Source organism: Pinus tabuliformis, chromosome 5_2 (genome assembly GCF_031772625.1).
Source record: "Pinus tabuliformis cultivar Carrire ecotype Pingquan chromosome 5_2, CPIR1, whole genome shotgun sequence".
Lineage (NCBI taxonomy): Eukaryota > Viridiplantae > Streptophyta > Pinopsida > Pinales > Pinaceae > Pinus > Pinus tabuliformis.
In genome coordinates this window covers 880,297,286-880,323,087 of record NC_142306.1, presented here as the reverse complement: position 1 = coordinate 880,323,087, position 25,802 = coordinate 880,297,286, and the positions used below count along the sequence as shown (strand labels likewise).

Genomic DNA, 25,802 nt, shown 5'->3' with positions numbered 1-25,802 from the left:
TCCCAATTTTACTGATATATGCACATATAACATTACAAAAATAGTGATTTTTTATTGGAATTTGTCACTTTGTTGTCAACCTATTGGCTAAATTTGCAGAGACCTTACAGTGAAACAGACTTTATCCACTTCAGCCTTCCAATTCTTTGAGATGAGAATCCTGGACAAATATCAAAAGGATACCTAACCTTGACATTTAATCTTCCCAGCTGCGCAACACTGGTAAGGTATTTTTCTCATTTCCATCCAATAGAGTTAACTTCATTCATTTATCTACTCATTATCAGGTTGACTGGAACTCCACTCATGTCCCTTTATTCATCATACATCTAATTATTAATGTTCTTCCATACACAAGGAGTACTAATTTAAACCCAATCCTCGCAACACGAAGGTATGTACATCATTAACATGAATTAACATAAAAATATTAGCACGCCATGCATGAAATATAGCAATGAGGTGAAGATAATTTGAATTTTTCATTGAAAACTCGCCATGTTGTGGTACATCCTTCCTTTGTCAACATGATTGTCAGAACAAACTATTTGCACGTTACAGCAAACTAACTAATGACATCAATTTTAACACTTGTACTGTAAAATAGCAAACGAGTGCATATATAATTTGTGTTAAAAAATCCAAATTCACACAAACAACAACAAAAATTCATTCATGCACCTTTTTAAAGTGTTTTATTTTGGTTCTCCTTGCGTGGAGGCATTTTCCAGATATCTACACAGATTGCAGCTCATTTTTGAAGATGTAGTCTAAAAACGGAGATCAATAATGAATACAACAAATCCGAGATATACTGGATAATACATCAGTTTTCGAATATTGAACATACCCTAAAAAGTTGAAGAACGACAAATTATGATTCAATTATAAGGATTGCTGGACAACTAAAGAGAAGTGAACCAAATACTGAACACAATAAAAAGTTAAAGAACTATGGGATTCAAATAAAAGTCTTGCAGGATAGCATAGGAGATGTGATCCTTCAGCAAGCAAGCACAGGAAAAGAAGCTACCAAGCTGACTGATACCCAGTTCTCTATAGGGAAGAGTCAAGCCTTCAATGAAAAGAGTAACATCTTATTTCAGTTGCCATTGGAATCAAACAACCTATTGTCACATTGGTGGAGGAAAGGCCATAAGCAGGACAGTTGGATAGCATCCTAATATCCTAAAGCTCTTGCTAAAAAAGTTAAATAAATGATGCAGCCCTCTTATTGAAAACATAGTACTGTTTGGCCTAATTTTTATATCTTGTTGCAAACATACGTACTATGCGGTCTATTTTTTATGGAAAAAATAATAGAACATTTTGCAATATTACAAGGAATGCAAACAAATACTACATTCTTTCCATCCCAATTTTGGAGCAAAATTATATACAATCCAAAATATCAGGACCACATTCTCTATTTTCATGCTGCATGGACTGAAAATAATAGATTATCTATATTTTAATGCTGAAGAAAATTGCCACCTCCACAAGATGCATGGATACAACCTGATGCATTCCCAGTAACTTGAAACGGACAATTTTATCTGGATAATTGACAATTGGCAATACCTTTCACTTGAATCTACCCAAAGCTCTGCAACATTCTAAAATAGGATCTGAATTGTCAGAACTTGCAGATACATTATGCTTACTCTGTCAGAAGCTTTCCCCCAATAATACCCCAGAACCTTCTCCCACAGTTTATCCAATGAAAATATCCATTTTAATTTACACTATATGAGGAGCTCAACATGATGAGCTCCTTTTACAACACACTGAACATTGTGTGTTTTGTGTTTGGAAATGTGGAATTTCTTATAAGTATAAGGCAAGAGATATTTCCATAAGCACCTGCCATTTCCGATGTTTAAACAGTTACAATACCTGTCCCAGATTCCTCTTCCAGTATATCCCTCATCTTAATCTCTCTTGGTTCCAGACATTGCCTCAAGGAATCTTGCCCAAGCTGTGCCCTCTCATTGTCTCCAAAACCAAAAACCAAACCCTTGTTTGTAGCCACAACTGTGTGATACAGCCCAGTGCTTACTTGAGAAACGTGATAACCCTTCAGTGTTTCAAGCATTTGTGGACTCACAACTTTGTCCGAAATACCTCTATTCACAAATCCCAAGCTTCCAAAAGCCATCCATCCAAAAGCAAATACCAACCCATCATCAGAGAGAACAAAGGTCTTCCTCTTCCTGGCACAAACCTAAAGAAGTAAAAACTGCACCATTATTTTTCAATACAACTTATAGCTCTATAGATTAAATGTGATCACACAAAAGAAATGATCCGAACAGCCAAAACCACAGATTTACCTGCACTGCCCGATGCTCCTTAAGAATGGCCACAAATTCTGGAACCGTCTTATCATTCTCATCACCATGCCCCAAGGCTCCACAATAACCTTTCCCCCATGTATGCACCTATTGACATTAACAATTCCATCAAAAAAAACCACTCTGGCAATATAAATTAGTACACATTAGTACTGTTGGTCTATGTTTTTATGCTCTTTCTTACTATCTTTATTAGCTTGATTAGCTAGATGCTTAGTCAGAGTCTTATGTTTAAATTTCCTGATTTTGGCATCTTTCAAGGAGTCACTTTTGTTGAAAATGTAACTAGTATCGGTCCTCATAATTGTTGTTTATGACATGATGTTATTCTTATCTCATGTATTTGTAAAGAGAAGAAAAAGAAAAACTATCGTAAAGATCAAAGAAAAATTATTTTTGTAAGCATGGATTTCATGCTCTATTTATTATGGTTATAGCAATGTTACCAGACTCGGAATCGGCAATAAATCGACGAGGCAAAAGAGCGAAGAGTTTTGATCGGATTAGGGAAAAATCGGTGAATTCAACAAATAAAGATATACACATATATTGAATTTAAAAAAAACAACAACAACATTTTTCTTTGATATTCAATAAAGCCATGTCCAAACAATGCATAATATCAATAGATGTCCAAAATATCATGAATGAATAAGTATCTCGTATATATTATGAGTCCAAACATGATCCAAAGCACTGAGTCCTGACTCCTAACCAGTGACTACATAGAACCAGAAGCATCTGCTTCTGAAAGTTTATAAAGTACTGCATATTAATCAGTAAAAAACAGTGACTGAAATCTCTTGATTGATGCTGAAATGATACAATAATGGTTTGCTACTGAAATTTCTGACAGAGCACACATTGAAGCTACACTGGAGCACACTGCACACTATGCCTCTATTACACTATGACTCTATTATGCAGAGTAAATTGAAACTGAAACCATGCCTCTATTACCTTCTCAACGTATGAGTTGCAGGCCTGAGCAGTGAGAAGTCAGTTACAGACTAATGTTTAATTTTTCACCTAACTAAACCACACAGCAAAAAATGCAGGAACCCTAAAAGTTAAAACCTATGCTCGCCGAGTTGAGGGTTGAAAATCGCCTCAGTTGCCTAAATTGCAATTAATCGGTGAGTCACAAGTCAAACTCATGTTGACCATGAGGCAAACTTGGTCAACATGAGTTTGACTCACCCAAAGTTGAATCGGATCGTTTGAGGGAAGAGCAGAGTTTGACTCGCGATTAATTGTGAGTGATCGAAGATTCATGTTTCACTGGGTTATAGGTCAAAACACCCATTGTGTGCTTCTAGGGTCGAGTCATGAGTCATTGTCAATGTCCTTATGTTCTAGACCCTTATTGGGCTTTTGCATCAAGAAAGAAATTTGTATTTGTTTCAAAAATGTAAGTTTGCCCTCCTCCACCAAGTCGGCCTCAACTTCCATCAAGTCGGCCTCATGAAGGAACCTTGACCTCACACAAGAGCCTATCAATAAGCAGTGCATTCGACCTATTGTGCATACATCCAAGTGAAGTTCGATCTGCAATTACAAGGAAGTGCAAAGGCAAGAAAAGGAGGTGAAAAAGGCTTAAAGAAGGAAGAAAAACCCTAGCGAAGAAAGGAGGAACCCTAGCGAAGGAGAGAACCTCATTTTTCTCTTGTTTTCCCTCGCACGTGTGAGATTTCTGAGTTGCAGGAGGGCCGAAGGTTGCAAGTCTGTAGTAGAGGCTGAAATTCTGATGCAGGAAGCCGAAATCTGAAGTTTGACTAAACTTGAAGGAAGTTGACTTGTGTTGACTTTTGGAGATCTTAACTAGAGTTTGACTAGTCATCTTGGGAGGCTGACTTGGTGGATTGGAGGAGGTCTTATTGTTGGTCAAAAGGTCTTGGTTGTCTCATTTGATTTGGTTCTTGAAGAAGAAGAGAATTTTTTGGATTTTCCCCTAGAAGAGGGGGTTTTTCCCTGGCTGAGAGCCTACATACTGTCACTTGTTGTCTTGATCTTCATGCTTTTGGTTTTTGATAGTTGTTCGAAGATAAAAAGATAAAAGAAGCTAATAAGAAATCAAATACATGACAAGTAATTGTCAAGATAAGAAATCTTTCTGCCATTCTAATTTTTTAACAACTTTCACACTCCCGCATTGCACCTTTTGTTACTGGATGCACCTTTTAGTCCTATTGCCCTGCTTATGTGGTCGTTTGTCAGACATTAGTAAAACTATCTCATCTTATCTATTGAAAAGTACAATGAATAGACTGTGTGCAAAATGGATCAGATCAATTCTTAAAGTAACTCATCATTGAAAATGCTAGAAATTGGATAAAATCCAGGCAACAGGGCTAAGAGTAACTTCATGAATCTCTCTCTCTCTCTCTCTATTACAGGAAAGATTGGGATCATTCATCATCTGAATTAACCAGATTAAAGTTTCTTCCTTTTCAGTCATAAAATAAGAAAGACAAATGTGAAGCTGAACAGAGTGATTCCAGGTTCAAGGGTTGAGCATTATCATACGTATCTAAGAAAAAATTATATAAAGAGAGAGCCAATTGTGTCAGAGATATATCTATATACAAAAGGAAGAAATTACACAGCAGAAAGGATACAGAAAAGAGACTTGGATCAATGATTATTCCATGGGGTGATGATGTAACACATAATCAAATTTGTGAGGTGGGAGATATAGGCCAAAAATGTCACTTAGCTCCCCAACACCTAACACCCAATTAGTGACATTATTACATAATTCAATTATAGCATGATTATATGCAAAAGGCAGAATGAGCCCCACTGATAAGGGTTAGCGCTTTTGGTTCCTGCTGGAAAAATGGCTTCCAGCTCAGGGAGGATTAGGGGTGATAGCCATCGGCCCCTCCCTCAGTCAAAGATGCATTGGCAGTTGCAAGGTGGAAGCAGCCTTTTTCTGCAACAGATTCTGGCAAGGGCAGAGGTTGCCTAGGAGAAAAGTATGTCAATGCCTGGAGAACGCAGTAGAAAACCTGCCTGCAGATTGTTTCTCTAGAGATTGGAGGATACATTCAATACCTCCAAGAGCATGTGATTATTTGCAGCTTCCAGGTTTTTGGCCAACAGAACGAGCAGTGTGACAACAGATTAACATGACTTGGAAGTTGAAGAGCTCCACTGAGCAAAACAGCTCTGCCAAGGATTCGTCATAGTGGATCTTCTCTGGGAAAAAGGATCGCGACCAAATTTTTGAAGGTGGTCCATATTTTTCAATTCTTCCATACTGTATATGTGCTTTTGGCATGAGCACTTTGATCCAGATAGAAAGGACTTAAAAAGAGGCTGATGTTTGGGCGTGTTTAAACTTTATACTCACTCCCATTGCACTTCTGAAGAGCGGAGGATTTGGAAGGCATTCATTATATGCCATTGTTCCAGCAAGACTCCGGGGCAGGGAGACGTACAAGGGGGACGTATGGGAGTACCCTCAAATTTTAGGGAAATTTAGGGGGGATGGGAGGACGTCGGGGTATATATTTTTTTCCATTTTAATATATATATATATATATATATATATTTCAAATTCATATTCAATAATGAAAGCATAAATAGAATGATACATACATAATTGAATTAAATAATGAAATACATTGATCCATACTCATCATCCTTACTAATACATACATGATTCATCCATAAACCACGAGATTCAATAATGAAATACTCTGATCCATATTCATTATTCACCATTCTAGAATCTACATTGATTTAAAAATTAAATTCATCATTCTAGATTCTAAATTGATTTAAAATTAAAATTCATCATTTATCATTCTAGAATCTAATTAGTACTAAGCAAAATAGACTATAATAGATACTGAAGTCTAAAGACTGTAATAGTAAATTGATATAACTAAAACTCAAAAACAATGGAGTGATGAGTCTAGAAGTCACTCTAAAATACACAAAGGGCTTGGTGCTCTTGATTAAATACTAATTCCATACCCTTGTACATGACAAAATGTATTGGAATCATTGCAATCCATCGAATCCTGAATTCCTGAAAAACTGTTAAGCCTGCTGAATTTTGAGTGAGATCTAAAATTCCACTTTCTCCATATGAAATCCAATGAGGTCAGAACACTCTCAAACATCTTGAGTCACTTCATGGTAATGTTAAAAATTTAAGTAAAATTATGAAAATGATAGATAAAGGAGAATGTCACTTTTACACTAAGAATTTAACATTACCATGAATTGCATAGCATTAGTAGGGAAATATGGTCAAATACTAGGTTTTCCCTATCATAAATCATTATTTACAAGCAAATTTAAGGGGGGACGCATAGCCTATTTTGAGGGGGAGTCACGTCCCCCACACTAGGAAAACGTCCCCCCCTGCGTCTCCCCATGTCTCCCCAAAAGGGGGACGTGGGGAAACGTTTCCCTAGACATCCTCCCGTCCCAGGTGCGTGGGGTGCAAGGGTGCGCACACCCGACCTTGGGAGACGCGTCCCCGTGGAACACTGTTATATGCTTGGCATTTATGTCAAGGCTTTGGAAGCTACAAAGATTGAAATATACCTCCAGTGCCCAGATTTGCATTTACATGAATATTTCACATCCACTCCCAGAATACACTGAACTGGATTATCAAGATTGGGAATCGACCTAGCCACTGGATTATGAGCAGGTGCCATTCCATTCTAGGCAGTGCCATGAACTTGCCCACCTCATGGGGGGTTGTCCCCATATCATTTATATTGAGCAGGAGAAGGTGGTCGATATGGATTCACATGAAGAAAGAAGAGCACTCACCAAACCCAAGAACAGAGATTTTAGACTTTGAAAACCATCAAATGGTGGCTATCTGGACCTTACAATGATATAATGAGTAACCCATCAGGAATTTTGACAAATCTCTATGCCCCCACTATACCTCCCAGATAACTACAACACTGGGATGGTCTAGCCACGTTGAACAACAGAGGAGAAGGAAGCCGGGTGTGGGTGGAGAATTTTAACACAATCACATCCCTGTTAGAGAAAAAAGGAGGAACCCACAGGATTGATGAAGCAAGCAAAAGGTTGAGAATGCTAATACAGGAAATATGCTTAGTAGATATACTCCCCCAGAGTTTTATATGGAATAATAGAAGGGGCAGCACAAATCTGATTGCAAAAAAGGCTAGATCAGTTTCTCTACGATGAGCCAATCCTTGGTAGAGACACTGTAGTCGAGGTCCTTACTTTGCCAGGAGATGGCTCTGATCATTGGCCAATAGTGTTCCAGCTTCAAATTTTTCAGGACCCAGGAATGTCCCCATCTGCTTGTTCACATCCAGATTTTAAATTGACTAACAAATGATGGTGGGCTACTATCCCAACTCAAGAAATGTTTAAGATGTTAGACTTCAGCAAAAGCTAAAATTCTAAAACAGAATCTTGAAGAGATGTAGTCAAACTATCTTTGGAAATATCTTCCATCAAAATAGCAATTGGAAGAGAGCCGACGACAGTCCAAGAAAGAATGATGGACACTGGTCTATCTCCAGGATTGGAGGATAAAAAAGACCCTCACATCAAATGTAGAAGAAACAACAGTGTGGAGAATTTTTATAGACACTCTCCAAAAAGATGTTGTACTCGCATCAAAAGATTCTAAAACAGAATCTTGAAGAGATGGAATCAAAAGATTTTTGGAAATATCTTCCATCAAAATAGCAATTGGAAGAGAGCATGAGGGCAGTCCAAATAAGAATGTTGGACTAGAGTCTATCTCCAGGATTTGAGGATCACGAAAAACGGCCCTCGCATCAAATATAGAAGCAGCAACAGTGGGGAGAGATTCTTTTGGAGACATAAGTCTCAAACACAATGACTCCAGGAAAGGGGGCAAAAAGTTTTTCCACTGTGTGACACTGAGGAATCAAAGTATAAACAGAATAACCAGATTGAAAGCAGGCTCAGGTAAGGAGTTTATAACGCCAGCAGAAATTGAAAAGAACTTTGGGAATACCTACTGAGTCTAGTCTATGAGTCTAACAGGTAGAGAAGTGTTGCTAAAGGCCAAATTTACACCAACAGACTCAACGCCCAAACTGATTACTTGAGCAGAACCTTAACCTGACCCAAGCAGTCTCCAAGAAAGAAGTTTGACAGGTAGTCTTCTATTTACCAAAGGACACGGCAATATGACCAGCTGGCTTTCCAATAGAATTTTTCAGGAAAGTTAGGATTGGCTAGGCAAAGGCATATGGAAGACTGTGGACGAATCCATGAAGAAGGGTACAATAATTATACCCTCTACTTTTGTCGTGGCCAAGGATCTCTTCTCAGACAAACTCCAGGATCTGAGGCCTTTCAAAACACTTACAAAAAATAAAGAAGATGAAAAACATGATGATACTTGTAAACAATATAACCTCAGAGCATTGCTAGTTCAAACCAACACTTTTTTGAGGTAAAATTTCTCACAAAAGATGATATGCCAGAATTGTTCTTGATATCGAGGTGGATTGCCCGCATAGAGACCCTCCCCAACCTCAGTTGACTCGTGCCTTGAAGAACTAAAACCTAAGTCTGCAATCAAAGGAGCTTCCCCTTGGGCATTCACAGTGGATATCCAGGGCCCTCTGCTTCTCATACTCCCTCCGATCCTCATATTTTACATCTCCAATTGTCTGCTTTAAAACATGCTCTAAAGAGTCTTCTTCCCAAGTGATGGAAAAACAAATCTTACACAAATGTGTTTCCACCCCAAAGTTTGGAAGGAAATCCACGACTCAATTTCCACCCTAACAAAAATGATAAAAGCTTAAATGTTCAAAAGATGTCAAGGTTTTTTCCCATCTTATTAATACTTGGTTGGCATCACCAGTGGATCCTAGGGAGTCATTGGAAGAAGAAACAATAAGTTTCTTGAGAAGGTTGACTGTTATCAACAATTTTCCCTCCACTTCTAGGTGCCTAAAACCTCAATGGATAGCAAACCAAAGACCATATTTTGTTGGCTAAATCTCAACAGAATCGGCAATGCCCATCCAGATATTGGATGCAAATATAACCATCAAAAGACCTTGAAAGCCTTTAAAATACTCAAAACAAGGGTGCCTCAAAGGCAGCCACTGGGCCAAGCTTTAGTCATAAGGTTTTTGGGAAACAAAGTATGCCTCGAAATGATTTGAGCCAATGCCCCATGCCCTGTATGCCTCGAAATGATTTGAGCCAATGCCCCATGCCCTACTTATGTTCCTCTCTCCCTATTCAGCATATATTCCTCTACCTTCCAAGAATTGGAAAGGATTGTCTCCCTAATATTTTACTCCATTTGTTTCATAATCATTAAGATTCTCTTGCCTTGTTTTAGAACAACTTCTAGAGTCTAGTTCTTCTCTTTTCATAAGTTACAATGAAAGAAACATGGAATGAGATCCCAAACAAAGTTTGTGAGGTTACTCTAGAAGTTTCCTTTAGGCCAACACATAATTAATTCGTTGCCATTCGTTGCCCTACTACAAGTCCAAAGCCTTCTTTGCTAAAGGGGAGAAGATGAATGGATGGTCAAAGAACTCTTCAACCAGATAACAACCCATGCACCAAAAGGAGACTTGAAAGCCACATTTTTGCATATTTTCCTATATTAATATTCTTTCCCATTGATGTCACTAGGGAAAGGTTGCCACCCTTCGCCAAGTCCCTAAGCCCCATATCTTATTCCACATGTTATCCTTCCTATTGAGATTACCTTAGCTTAGAAAAAACTTTAAAAAATCAAAGGCTTATTTGATCGAGAATTCTCCATCTCCTAAAAAGCCCCAATTCAAACAATTTGGACCTTCCTTAATGGGTATAACTCTCATCTCCCATTGCTCCCATAATCTCCTCTTGTCCTCTTCTACGATATAAGCCAAGAACTCGAAGATGTCCACACTCTTATTAACGAACCTTCATGATTTGGCCGAATCTCTTGAGACTAGTATCAGTGAACAAAGCTCCAACCAACCTCCTAAAATTTGTTTCTAATATCCTAGGTAAAATGAAGATTCACAAGAGGTATCTTTATCTCAGGAATCTTCCTAAAATAAAGTCAATTGATTATCATTCACTTTCCAAAAGCTCAATGACCAGACTAATATAGCTCCTTTTTTAACATTGTTTCAAGTGAAGGATTGCTTTACATTTCAAATCGAATGAGATTTATCTAGATCCACCCTAATGTTATATTTTGTTCTCCATATAGTGGCCCATAATGCTTGTGAATCTTTAAACATCCCCAAATAACCTTGCCACCTATGGATTTATTCATGATAAATAGGTTGTGGATTCCTATTCTTAACATTGTTTCAATGAAGGATTTCTTTACATTTAAAATTGAATGAGATTTATCTAGATCCACCCTAACATTGTATTTTGTTCTTCATATAGCAGCCCATAATGCTAGTGAATCTTTAAACATCCCCAAATAACCTTGCCACATATGGATTTATTCATGATGAAAAGGTTGTGGATTCCTCTTCCTCTTGCTCATACTTTTGGTTGACAAATGTCTTTCCAAGAGATAAGGATGCATCTTCATTCCATCGTAGTTCCTCCCTACAGAAACTCCTGCAATTTTTGCAATTCCTTTAGCACTTTCTATGGTGTCACTAGAATTGAAATATATATGTATATCAAAATAGCCTCAACAATTGTGATTTTATGAAAAAGGTTCTACTAATGAATGACAAGGCTCTAAAGGTCTAGTTTTTCAATTTATTTCTTGTTATATTGATCACCTCTTCTTGGAGGTGATTCTTGCTTGAGTTTTCCACCAATGGGATCCCTAGATATTTGGAAGAAAGAAAGCTTTTTTGGGATTTCAAAATCCAGTCTACTCTTTGTTGAACATCCATCCTCATTCAAAGAATATCTTTAATTTGTTCCCATTCATAAGGCCACTTGAAGCAAGAAGCAAGAAGTAATAATTTTCTAATCGAAGTAGCACCCACTAGCATTGTATCATCTACAAATTGCGAACATAAGATTGGTTCCATGTCTAATGGTATATTGATGCCTCTAGAAGACCCATTGGATTTTACTGAATTCAAAGATCTTCCTAAGCCTTCTACCATCAAGATGAACAAATAAAGTGACAAAGAATCCCTTTGGTGAATACCCATAATTGGGTGGAAGAGAGGGGCTAGTGTTTCATTGACTAAAAAGATGAAAAGAGCTCGCAAAATACAGCTCATTACAAACTTAATCCAATTATCACTAAACCCAATTCAATCTATCCAAAGCCTATGACAAAGAAAACTTAAACATCATCTTATTCTATTATTGTTCTTTATGGTGTATTAGATCCTTCAGCCAGTATTACCTCATCTAAGATCTGTTTATCCCCAGCAATGCCTCTTTGCTCCCTAGATATGATCCACCCAACAAAAGTTTGAACCTATTTGCTATAATTTTTGAGATTATAATTTATATTTGAGATGGAATTACGAAGGAATATTTTCTGAAATTTATCAACTGTCCTAGCATCCTCATCCTTCAAAACAAGAGTTATGAAATTTGCATTGAGGAATTTCAGCAAAGTACCCTTTGATCGAGATTTCTCCACCACCTTCCAAATGTCTTTCACCACCAAATCACAATATTCATGAAAAGATTCTGTTGGGAACCCATCAGGCCCTAGTGTCTACCCTTTTCACATGCCAAAACAATGTGTGAACTTCTTTCGTTATTCCTTGCATTAAGGAGTGGTTTTGCTCTTGAGAAATCAGATTCAAAATATTACCACAGATTTATCGTATCGCTTCCTTCTTATTCCCATTTGGTTTGGTCAACGAAATCTTGAAAAATCCAGTAGATAATGTTCAATCCCATCTAGGGACTCAACCACCTCACCTAAAGTTTACCTTAAGATAGTAATTTTGTTTATGATCCTATTAAGCATTGTAACCTATTGGAAAAAAGTTGTGTAGTGATTCCCTTCTTGGAGCTAGCAAATCCATGATTTTGCTTCCAAAACATTCCTCCTATTATTCTTCTGCATTCATATATCGGGAAAGCAACCCTTCTCCATGCCTCCAAAAAGTCAAACCCTCCTGCATCATTGCCTTTTCATGTCCTCTTCCAACAATTGCTTACACTAGAGAACATTCCAAAACATTAATTTATTCCAAATCTTCAAGTTTGGTTTCAAGCCTTTTAAATTTTGCAGGAGATCAGACATCCTAAATCTAACTTGAGATGCACAACTACACTACCAACTTTCTACATTTGAAATGCGGATATGTGAAACACATTTTTTTTAACTGAAATAAGTTTCATTAAATAACTAGTCATCACAAAGAACCAATCCAATGTTTATGTTATCAAGTTCTTACCTCCTTGCTTACTATTCCATGTAAAGAGCCCATTTTGTGGGGAAAATATATACCAAAACAAAGTTCCAAAGTCAGATTCTCTAATAAACCCTCTATAATCACTTCTCTAAATTCCACTTTTTTCTCGATAACTTCATCCACCTGCCCCCCCCCTCCCCCCCCGGGCCCCCCACAAAACTACCATGGGTGTTGGCCTTCCCTCCTACCCCTACGTTTTTGAAGGTTCTCCTGCCATACCACTTTTCCCCACATCAATGGGAACATAAATGTCGAATATATGGCTCATAATGTTGCTTTTATGGTGGACAACCCTTCTCTGGATTACATTTTTTTCCTCATTAAGGGCATGATTGTGTTCACTGTTGACACCCCTGCCACCATCCAATGTTGTCCTTCCCTCCTTTCCTTGTGTTTTAGAAGGTTCTCCTACCATACCAGTTTCCCCCACATGTCCATGGGGGCATAAAGGTTGAACATATGGCTCCTAATGTTGATTTTATGGTGAAAGATAGAGATGGAAGATGCAATTTGGTAGTTGGTAGCAGTAGTAGCATCTTCCATCTTTATTTTTCACCATATGGAGATGGAAGCCAAGGGCCACAATATCTCTGGCTACAATATGTACCTACATATGAGCAGGTTGTATACATCCTCACGAAGGCCTTGATGAAAGGCAAGCTCATCTTCTTCAAGGACAAGTTGGGGGTGGTGCAAAACACCTTCCTCCCTAAGACAGAGTGTTAAAATTGTAGCTCGGACATGTGTCCCTACATCGGCCTTGTGTCCAAGCATGCATATGATACCATAATAATTACTTATTTCAGCAATAATTTTTCTAAGTTTAAACTTAGGAAAAGCATGATATTTTATTTAATTAGTTATCATTGGCTTTGTAACTCAAATTTCTAAAGTTTATGACTTTCGCAATTAATATTTCTTTTTTGACCAAATCAGAAGTGATAAGATCGAATTTCAGCATTTGATCTTTTCTTTGAAGATCTCAAGAAGGAAACAGGGTTATGAGAGAAATTATAAATTGTTGGAATGAGTGGGTGAAGGACACGATTTGGAGATCACATCGAGTGAGAGAGAAGAGGACCGATTTGGGGGAGAAGAAGGAAGGTCAAGTAGTTGAGGAGAAGAGATCGAGTTCGCAGAGAGAGAGAGGTGTTCAAGCCGTCATCCGCTGAAGAGAGGGGCCATGCCTAAGACGAGTTGCAAGAGAGAGAGGTGGAGTCCTTAAGGCTAAGTTCTCTATTGGAGGAGAGGTCATGTCTTGGGCCGAGTTTGTTGAAGAGAAAGGGGTCGTATGCTACAGAGGGAGAGGCCTACAAACTGTCCACAAGAGATGGGTCGTTTTCAAGGGCTATTCTTGGTGGTAAATTCTCTGGAACTATTGTTGTAATATTTTCCTAATTTATTCTTTGAAGCCTAATAAAATTCCTCTTTGTTGGTTTTCCCCCCCACTGGGGTTTTCCAAGTTCAAATTTGTGTAAAAGTTTATGAGCTTGGATTTCTTGTTTATGTTGTACATAATTTGTTAGAAGCTCAGTTGTGTTAATTGTGCATAGATTTCATATTTGAGTTTTCTATATTTTCAATAAAAGTAAATTCTGAGTATAAAAATTTAATGGCCCATTAATTATTTTGCTAGGCTTAGAAAAAACTAACAGCACAAACACATCAATGTAGATCCATCTTAACTCGAGATCTTTTAATCACTAAGAGATTTGCATCTCCATTTCAATTTGATTCTTCTCGATGCTTAACAAAATATTTAAGATAGATCTATGCCAATTATATCAAACTTAACTATATACATCATAAATATTTGAAGTACTAATATGACCATTATAATATTTAATATTTATCTAGCAAATCAAGCGTGCATATGAAAATGATAGTATATATATATATAATGAAACAATAGTACTCAAAAAAAAATTCTTATTTCCTTTAAATATAGAATATGAAATGAGAAAGGAAAGTGATGACACTTTAGTAATATCTATTAGCAGGGATAACTCACAACCATATATACAAAATGGCAAAAAAAGAAAGAAAACTTGTTCATTGAATGAGTAATAGATGCCAAAAAGAGCACAATAACAAATTTAATGGATACTGTAAGAGCAATGTTCCATGGGGATGCATCCTCCAGGGTGGGGGAGCATGCACCCCATATTCCTTGTGCTCCCAAGGTGGGGGGATGTTTTGAGAAACGTTTCTCCATGTCACCCTTTTGGGGAAACTTGGGGAAATATTTCCCCATTGTAGGGGGCATGTTTCCCCAAAGGGGTGCTTCCAATGTTTTAAAACTAGGCCTGTCTGACTCAGTCTTGGCCTAGTTGACCAAGCCATACCCCTGCCCGGACCGATTAGGTCAATTATCCAATTCAGCGATCGGTCCGTTACCAAACCGGTTGAGTTGGTCACCGACTTGGCCGGTTCAATAACGGACTGGTCGAGCCCAACTTAAATCGGTCGGCCTCGGCAACGGGAAAAAAAAGGCGGGTTGGGTGGACTTGAAATCATTTTTTTTGTTTAAACTATTTCCTAGCCCCTCTACCCCTCTCCCACGCCTATAAAGGTGACCCAACCCCCTCATATTTCCTCACAACTATCTCATTGCATTTGTTTGAGCATTTGTGAGGAGTTTGTGAGCAGTTGGAGTTGGTTTTTGGAGCAGCATTGAGGAGGTCTGACTTCGATTCAGAGTTTGAGCTAGATGATGTTGCCTTGTCTAGCAGTAGTGACTAGTGATCACTAGATAGTATTTTGTATTAGTGACTTGTAGTCCTGCAGTTGTATTGTTTTGTTGTAGAGGCCATTTAGAGCCTCCTTGGTTATGTGTTTTTGTTCTAATCTTTATATATTACATGTATTGGACAGTGCACTGGGTGCCATTTTGATATAATAGATATATTCATGAGCGCACTTTAATAATATGTTGTCTTCTCTCTATTATTCTAATGCTTTGAGTTTGGAAACATTAATGAAAATCTTTTAAAATATGTTTTTTCATAATAAAAAAATATTTAATCTAATTTTTACAAAGGCCAAGTCATTGGAATCAATAGTTTGAGTCAACACTGAGCCGGAGTTGACCCTCAATCGATTTCGAGTCCGAGTCTAAGTTTTAAAACTATAAGTGCTTTTGGACATCACCCCTCAAAAAGGGTTGGGCATCCCCACTAAAGTTTTCCCAAAACAAAAATTAATGAGTGGGAAAGCTTGATATTCAACCCTAGGCCCCTACTTATGCTATGTAATTATTGGTAATGTTAAATTCTTAAAGTAAAAGGATGAAAATGAAAGTGACTTTCATTTTCATCCTTTTACTTATTTTTAACATTACCATTAATTGACTCGAGATGTTTGAGAGTGGTTCCAACCTCGTTGGATTTCATATGGAGAAAATAGCATTTTAGACCCCACTCAAAATCCAACATACTTCGCAGTTTTCAGGATTTTAGGAATGGAGGGATTGCAACGTTTCCATTGGATTCTATCATGTATGAGGGTATGGAACAAGCATTTAATGAAGAGCACCAAGCCCTCTATATACCTCGATGTTGGTGGCAACGATTGTTGAAATCCTCTATAATGACCCTAATAAAATAGTAACTACCACTCAAACAAATTCTCGATTTGACATGTTAAGCTTTTTCTATCTTATTTTAATGTTGAAATGGTGATATTGTTGATGATGATCCCAATATAGACAATGGTTTTGACGATATGTAGGTATTTGTTGTAGTGTGATTTTTTTTGGACTATAGGCTCCATCTAAAGCCTATTTGTTGATGTAATTTTGGTTAAAAGATGGATTGCACTCTATGTTATTTTGGTTATATGTACCCTTGCTATATATATGAGAAACTTTACATATTTGTGTATAATGGTTTGGATTCATATCGATGCACATGAATGTTTGCATATTTTTTTCAATTTTGAATATTTATGTGTTTATTGGTTGATCAGCTTTTTAGTCCGATTTTTTTCCGGTTCCTAGTTTTGGGGTCAACTAGTTCGATGACCATTCCAGTTCTGATAACATTAGTTCATTGTCCATTATTCATTTTCAGTTTTAACTTTTGAGTCTTGACTCTAGATACTGATGACCTTAGACAGAGTCTTTGACTCTTCACTTTTTTACTATTTTTTACTTTGAGTAATTTCAATTTACTATTCCAGTCTTCACAGTTTAGTATCTGCTATTGCATCATTTATGATGTATGAATCACTATATTCCATTATTAAATTTGAATCATATATATAGGGGGGAACGGGTGTTGGGGTTTATATATAAACCCCAACGTCCCCCTGTTCCCAGTGAATTTCCCTAAAATTTGGGGATGCTCCCACACATCCCCCTTGTGCAACTCCCCGTTCTTGTGTCCCCTTATCCCGGAAACGTGGTGGAACATTGTGTGAAAGTATATCATTACCTCCAAAAGAGCAATGATTAATTGATGCATACTTCAAAAATGAAAAATCTAACCAAGATGGATGTTATGAACCCATTAAGGAATTATAACAAAGAACTGTAAAGCACAGATATAGTTAAAAGTAAACCATGTTAGAAATGACAAGTTATGGAAACTCACATATCCATTAGAGTCAAGTGCAACTGAATGTTCATCTCCAGCAGATACACGAATTACATGAATATTATTCCTTTTGAAAGCTTGAACTGCCTGTGGTTGCAGCACATCTCGTGGATCGCCATGGCCAAGACAGAAATTGGAACCATAACCAAAAGAATATAATGTACCATCCTCAGTAACTGCCATAGTATGACTGACACCTGCAGAAATTTGAACAACAGGACCAAGACTACTGAATCTCTCAACCTTCCTTGGAATAGGTCTCTCTAGAGTATCACCATGCCCCAACTGACCATGTGAGTTGCTGCCGCATGTGTAAACTTGCCCGTGCCTTGTAAGAATGACAGTGAAACTGAGACCTGTTGCAACCTGCAAAAGCAAATAGCATACCTTCTATTATAACCAGTTATGCTATTTAGTATTGATAAACTTCCTTCCACACCTTTACAATAATAACAATTAAATTTGAATTAGAGATAAAAATAAACAAAAAACAAAAGGTTTCACTTCTAATTTCCAGTACAAAACTTTATTTCTGGGAAAAGTAAAAGTAAAATTTGCATCGTAAAAAATATGCCATGTCAAGCCTGGCAAAACCAAAGATCTCAAGACAAACTCCTCAATTAATCTGTGCACTTCTACTTGAGTAATTACATCTTTATCACTTCTCCACTTAAGAATAACGAAGGACATTTGGTAAAAAAACAGTGATTAAGATAAACAGATTAGACTATGACACTAAAGGTAATTGACTCGGTGATCCTCAAGAAATCTTGGAAATACAGTAAGCATTTTGAGAGAGATCCCACCCATTTATTTCTCATCACACCAACATCTCAGCACTCTAGCTATAAACAAAGAAACATATAGATTAATAATAAGTTTCTCAAGGTACACCAGACTGTAATTGAATTGTCAATAGATATAGCAGTAAAGAACAGTCCAAACATTTTATAATTGTCCTATTATCCCCAGTATTGCAAATATTTAATAAATATAAAACAGCAGAGCTAAAGAAATTCAAGAAAAAGCAATGAATGACATATTTGAGCAATAGGTACAGCGAGATTATGTGCAAACCAAAACAAAGATGGAGAAAAGGACCAGTCCTAATAGATTCTACAATGGAATTAGCCAATAGGAGACTACAAATCAGAAATTCAATATTAAAGCTAACGCAATGCTGAGGGCTACAAATGATGCAAGGTTCTAGGCAAATCTCTTCAAGAATGGTATACATTCACCAGCACATCACATTACCGACTTATTTAATCATGTTGTGCACTTAGGGTTTCCACTGACCTGGTCCCACCATCTTACCCACTTAATTCATAAGTTGAGTCCTTGCACTAACACAAACAACCACAAAACGATTATGGCAGGACACGCTATCTTGAAGCTCTGTGTCACAACTCTTCACTTGATATTGTTCGAGGACATGGAGAGGAGAGATCTTTGGGGTAGAGGATAGGCAAATTTTAGACCAAGGTATCAAACAATGGACCAAATCCTCACTCTACAAGCCAATATTAAGGAGGCAAAGCACTACTCTTTGAAAGTCTTATATTGCATTGTATATTTTTGGAAGGATTTTGACTTTATTCCAAGGGAATCCCTCTTCTAAAGGATCAGAGACATTGATATCTCAAAAACTCTCATCACTGAGATTAGGCATCTCTAAGAGGGCATCCTTGACCACCTCTACACAACACATGCATTGTTAGATTTCATCAAAAGTACCATCAAGGTAAAGCAAGGATGTGCCCCCTCACCAACCTTATTCAAGATCGCACAACACAAGAATTGTTAGATTTCATCAAGGGCACAATCAAGGTGAAGCAAGGATGTCCATCGTCACCACCCTTATTCAAGATCTACAATGACGAGTTAGAGTCATTCTTGCATGAGCATGTCCAACTAGGTGAGAGTTAGCTCCACCCACCATGTCCTAATCTCTATACTTCGCTTTGTGAATGATGTGGTTTTATTATCGTCTATTGGAAGAAGACTATTTCATATTTTCATTTCTAATTCAAGGGTGTGGAGGTTGCAATTACCACAAAACACTTATTTGAGGTTTTGGATTTTAGGACCTAGGGTTGGCTTGGGGCCAGCTATCCAACCCCAAGTTGATAAGGAGTATGGATTCGTTGGCCTCCTAGAGCAACAACACTTTGAACACCATTTCCAAGACATATAATCTAATTTAGACCTCATGAACTCCTTCAATAGACACATGGTCTTGTATGGTTTAAAAGTATGGGGTTTTAATATTTATCCTTCTTGAGTCTAAATGTACCTAGGCCAAAGAGTCTAGACCCTATTACTTCATCGCATCATCAAATGCAAGAGGATGTCATCCTAGCCCATTATTTGGGCACAGCTTGTAACACAACATTTTGAATATAGATTGTTTTTGGATTGATTGAGTTGCTGCATCACCTCCAAAGCTTTATGGACTTAGTTGCCAACAAAAACTATTAAACATATCTTACCCTCTAATTCTCAAAGGCCATTTCCCAATTCACCCCCCACTCCCTGCCAAATGAGGAGAGTTCACTGGTAGTTTTCAAATGTTTCATGTTAATTTCAAACAGCTTGCATATTGATGGATCAACTTCCCCTGTTCAAATACTCTTTTGATGCCCTTGGTCACCTCCTTCCTAGTTGGCAAAAGATGAAAGTGATTATCGTATAGAATAGTAATAAACTAAAGCTATCTTATACATCAACTATGATGAATGGGGACCTACCAGGTTAATAAAGGAGAGTGTTGTTATCCCCCTGCCCAAGCCTCAATTCCCTTTGGCACAAGTTAGCCACTCATAGTTTGTCATGGCCATGGAAGTTGGTTGATATCCAGCAATCATAGTCAATGGAAGAGCATCAATTAAAAGAAAAATGTCCATGAATGAAATTGATTATTTTTTCCTAATGGTATGGTTCCTACAGGTAGCACTTGTCATCCTCACCCCCCAACCTAATATTAGCAAGCTTGGTCCACTTAGCCTAGGACATTCCCTAGAGGGCATTCTTAGGTGTTGTACCAAATTCCAATACCTTCACACAATGGTTGAGCATGATGACGATGGCACTAATTCCTCTTTTATTTCTAGTGGACCTTAGTGCTTCTCTTGATGCAAAATTTTACCTATCTCTATTTCAATAAGTAGGGTTCACCTCTTGTGTTAAACCCTTTGTAGTCTTTATCTTTTTCTTTTCTTTGTTTTACAAAGCTTCATTTGACTCTTGATGAATACCACCCTCACAACACCAAGGAAAATAAGTTGATGGAATCCTTTAATAGGATCCCAAAGTCTTACACATAAACCCTACGAGCTTTTATGACCATGGCAGCCGCCCAAAGGGGCAAACATGTGCTAGAGGGGAAATGAAATATAGTGGAGGGAAACCACAAGCCAAGCCCCCATTGGCACTTTGTGCTAGAGGGGAAATGAAATATAGTGGAGGGAAACCACAAGCCAAGCCCCCATTGGCACTTCACTTTTATTTTTACTTATTTTTGCAGGTAGGACTTGTCTTTGGCACTGCCACATTGCTACAATGATATGTACTTTCTTGTCCCATTGACCATTTTGGTCATATGTAAACATTAATACAATTTCTTTTTTCTTCCTTCTTGGAGAAGTCTTCCTCCATACATGTGGATTTGCAAGTGCAAATTACAATCCCCTTGAATGTCTGCTTTTAGCTTTTTACTTCTGCTGTTTTGAGATTATCTCTGTTACAATTTCCAGTTACATTAGTGTGTTTGCAATAGTAATGCCACTTTGCATACAAGCATGCCACAGCCCAATCCTAACACGCAAGTTCGAGACTCTCCACATTCAAAACAATGTGTTACAGCATGGATATTAGTCAGCAAAGCAAACAGATTGAAACACTTAGTCTTCTTGTATTCTTGTCTATGCAATTCTTAAGGTAGGGCCAGCATCTCTAAACTGGGCTTTTAGAAGAGTCAGCAAACATTAAGCTCAACTTACAGGCTTGGTCACATCTTTCTGACAGCAAACTCAAATACCACTGTATATATGTGTATGTGGGTATCTATATATGTGGAATTTTGGAAATGCAATAGCCCATGTCAACCAGTCAACCTGACATGATACTTAATGCAAAAGATTAGTTATTCAATGTCACCCTGGTCGTTATACCGTGTAAGCTCTCAAGACATTATGGGCAACTGTCACATAAACTGTTTGGACCCGAACTGTTTATGCCATGCAAGTCTGCATGGATAACATCTTCTGCATCCATGAGATGAGCCCACTAGAAGAAGAGATGAGGATATACGGATGGAGGGAATAAGCAAGTATATATTGTCTTTATATGAAGAAATGTAGATAACTAGATAGAATAAAATATTTAATCCTTGAATTGCCAAGTCTTGTGATAAACCCCAACAGACCTCATGACCAAAGTCAAAGAACAGCTGCAAGGAAAACCTTTCTCAAGGGTACTAAACAGCTAATACTCGAGAGAATCTAAGTCCTTATTTCATTCTTCAGGTCATATATCAGACCAGGAAAGTAAAAGGAAAAGAAGCAAAATTTAAAAAATGCCACAACTCATTCTCCAACAGCCAGAATATCTGGCACATGTGAATATCGTTCCACATTTCAACCAAGGGTATGGCAGGTTCTAGGACAAAGGCTAACTTTTCTTATAGCTCCCATTCTATCCTCTGTGGTAGTCTCAGATATGCAAGCATGATAGTTCGTAAGTCGGAATTCTGAGAAATTTTAATTAGGAAAGCAAGCCACTATTATCTAGGAACCTTTGAATGATAGTCAACCTTGCTCCCCAGAGGTTGATAGTCATGTTGCTGCGTAACAACTATGTTGTCCCATCACCATGCATGGTTTAAACTTTACACAAATGAACCTAAGCCATGACACATATGCTGTAACTTATAAGGCATGTGGGATTCTAATGCAACTTCGGAGCCAATTTCATGTCTATGCGTGACATGACTGGAAAATCATTAAAATATAGCAAACGACCAACTATAGACGACCAGACTTCAGGTAAACGTGCTCTAAGAGAAATTCAATACAGTTCTACCAACATAGAAAGTTCTAAGAATTGTGGAACTACCTGCTTGCAAAAGATCCCCTTGAGAGCTTCAACACGTGTAGGTTTGAAAATAACACACCCGACTTCTCCATGGCCACAACAAAAAGAAGAGTTATCTCCCCACGTAAAAACCTGCCAAGGAACAGAACAAACTAGTCAAAAATTCCAAAATTTTGAAAAAAATGCGTACTTTTAACAGATCACATTCAAATTCATAAATGCATTCAATAAGTTATGACTGTAAGCTCTCCAACAAATTTACTAACTTCTCCATTCTGAGTCACAAGAGCAGCATGATTATGAGAGCCTGATACTTGAGCCACGCTCAAACCCAAGGGAAATTCAACCCGAGTCAATGCCCCACACTGAGTGATTTCTGGCCCATGCCCCAGAACTCCACATATACTTGATCCACATGTATACAATGACCCATCTTCAACCAGAAGCGTGTGATATTTTCCAGTGGTAACTTGGACCTGCCCATGCAATTCTATTTCAATTAGTACCTCATGTAATAACACACAGAGGATGATCCTTCTAAATAACAGCAGATAAGTAAGGGTCAAAGCAATGATATAAAGACTGGAAGACTAAGTTTTTTCATTTATCTTTCAATCCGCTTTTCATAGCTGCTTATGTCCCACACTGAGTAGGTGTAATGGCAGCAAGATACAAGTTGTAGGATGAGTTCCATCCTCACAGAGTTAGAATGGGACCCCACTCCTTCGAAGGATATCGTATTTGAGAAACGAAGCCACTCATTTCCTGAATTAGATAAAATCAAGGTTGACCTTGAGTAGTAATCCACCAAATGATTCATCTACAGCAGTAGCGTTTGTATAGAGTCTAGAAAACTACTAGTAGGCAACCATGATTTTACTTCTCCAGGTGATAAAGAGTGGGCTTGGAATTCCAAATGGGTCTGTTTTCTAGTGGTTTCTAGTGGAGTAATGATCACATTGACACCAAAAAAATGAAACTAGCCAGTATGTAACACAGCTTACTGATACTTCACCACCATACTAAACCCACTTCGTTGCAATGTTAATATAAATAAAATCAGCTAAACACAATCAGCTTTAAGGGATTTCACTGTAATTCTAGCCTCTAGAATGAGATAGCTGCTCCTATGAAAATATGAATAAAAATCTGCTGAACCAAAATACATATTACAAAGTGATAGCAAACTCAAATGCAAAACCAAACCGCTTGCTAAGTAGTACATTGCCTTTTGGAGTGTCCACCGAGGCAAAGGCTTGGTGCACAGATTGCAGAAACCTCAAAACGAGCTTCCAATTCCCTCTGCATCGGTTCACAAGCTCGGTCTGGCAAGACAACGGCATCGCCGAGAATATCCTATCCGCAAGACATGACTGAAACGCTGCCAGCTCCGGCATGGACTTCAATCCTCCTCCTCCTCTATATGTCACAAACCCATGCCCATTCCCATATGACGCCCGGAACGTATAGCAGGATGCCTCCAACCTCGCCAAGTCTGCAGCACTCAGTTGCCCACTGCTCAATATCTCCTCAAGCAGATGGGTTGGCAGCTCTTCCAAAGAACGCAGCCTGCGCTCCTCAGCCATAGAGCTTTCTTCTTGACCTTATAATATTCCCCTTACTTCCACTAAGCAACTAGTGTTGGTTTTGGGGATTTGGGTTTGAACTTTTGCCCTGACACTAACACTTAGATGTGGCAGAGAAGAAAACAAGCATCTTCTTTACTAAACTTCAAGAAACAATGATGATATTACTACCAATAATGCAGAGACTCCTTATCGGCATTGACATTGTCAATTTATTTATTCGGAGAATGTCCTGAATTGGGTGCTCCATAGCTATAGCCATAGCCACATCAACACCCAGAAATAATTGGGCAACAATTTCCCAGTCCCAAACAACTTATTTCAATCGCATGGAAAGAGATTTGAAAACCCTTTGATCAGACGCCAACCTCAAATATTTTTGGGGTTTGGACCTGAATAAACCTCCATCCAAAACAATATAAAGGAAAGTCTACAAACTTCTTATTTACCATCGAACTGAAAGAAGCTCCTCTAAAAATACATAATTAGGATGCAATATGTACCTTGAAGGTATCAGAATTATGAAACGATTTGAATTCGAAATGAATTGGGCAGAGTTGGATTTATAGTATGCTGAAATCCATGCCCTTAGTAGTTTTCTGATTCTCTGTAGGTATTGGTATCAGATCCTGCAACTTTAATGCCGGCCAAATATCCTTTACCTATCCTTTACCTTTCCGCCACTCACTATTATAAGAATGGAAGGAAGATTCCTGCCCAAGAGAGATTTGTGAGCTGCTGCAACCAACTTCAAGTAAAGAAGCAACCAGCGCCCTTGGGACTTAGTATTCATTCCCCCCACCAATCAACTAACCCTAAGCAAACTCTGCTCTGTATATTATTTCTCTCTTTCCTTTTACCCTGACAAAAGAACACACTGATTTTCACCCACCCCGGTCTGGTCAGTCCAAGTTCCTTTGTGGTGTCCATGTTATGCTTCAATATTTACCAATGACGTGGGTGCTTGTGAAATGGACCATACGCAGTACAGCATTTAGCTGACGATTCATATCTGTATGAATCACCTCAGATGGTGTGTGTAAGGGATTGTTATATCTACTGTTAGTGCATTTGACTGGTGGGGGGTGAGTTTGTTTTTTCCTTCTTTTATTAACTTCTATTTCAAGGGAGTTGTTTGAATCAACGTCATAAGTTTCAAGGAAATTTCTGAAATCAATGAAATAAGTTTCAAGGAAATTTCCTAATCGATGCACTAAGTAAGTTTTAAGGAAATTTTGTTATTTTATAAAGTTATAGGTATATTTATTTTACAGTTATTGATATTTGTAATTTATAAGTTGTAATAAGTAAGTTTTAAGAAAATTTTTGTTATTTTATAAAGTTATTGGTATATTTATTTTATAGTGTTATTGATATATTTAATTTATAAGTTATTAGATGTATGTAAATGATTGTTATATTTAATATCAGTAGATTAAGTGGTTGATAGTGAATTTGTTTTTTATTTTTTTATCATTTTTAATTTTGAGTATCAACTTTAATTCCAATAAATAGTTTGACTCAATGTAATAAGGTTCAAGGAAATTTCTCCACCTATTAACTTTAATAAAGTTCAATAAAATTTCTCCACCAACTAAATTATTGATCTATTTTACTTACAAATAAGGAAATTTCTCCACCTATTAACTTTAATAAAGTTCAATAAAATTTCTCCACCAACTAAATTATTGATCTATTTTACTTACAAATTATTAAATATACTCTTTGTATTATACTCCATGTCAAATTATATTTTAGAATCAATTTTAATTCAAAAAAATACATTTAACTCAATATAATAAA

General features: G+C 37.5%; 1 protein-coding gene across 1 annotated transcript; it reads right to left on the bottom strand.

The window, feature by feature from the left end:
* Positions 1 to 1,447: 1,447 nt before the first annotated feature.
* On the bottom strand, positions 1,448 to 24,496 carry LOC149162117 (ultraviolet-B receptor UVR8-like). Its single transcript, XM_089437148.1, has 6 exons — positions 23,637 to 24,496; positions 22,680 to 22,889; positions 22,435 to 22,545; positions 17,317 to 17,685; positions 2,334 to 2,441; positions 1,448 to 2,224 (listed from the first exon to the last, which is right to left on the bottom strand). Exons 1-6 carry the CDS (start codon positions 23,997 to 23,999, stop codon positions 1,880 to 1,882), a joined length of 1,506 nt encoding a protein of 501 aa, XP_089293274.1. The 5' UTR covers positions 24,000 to 24,496; the 3' UTR covers positions 1,448 to 1,879.
* Positions 24,497 to 25,802: the final 1,306 nt, after the last annotated feature.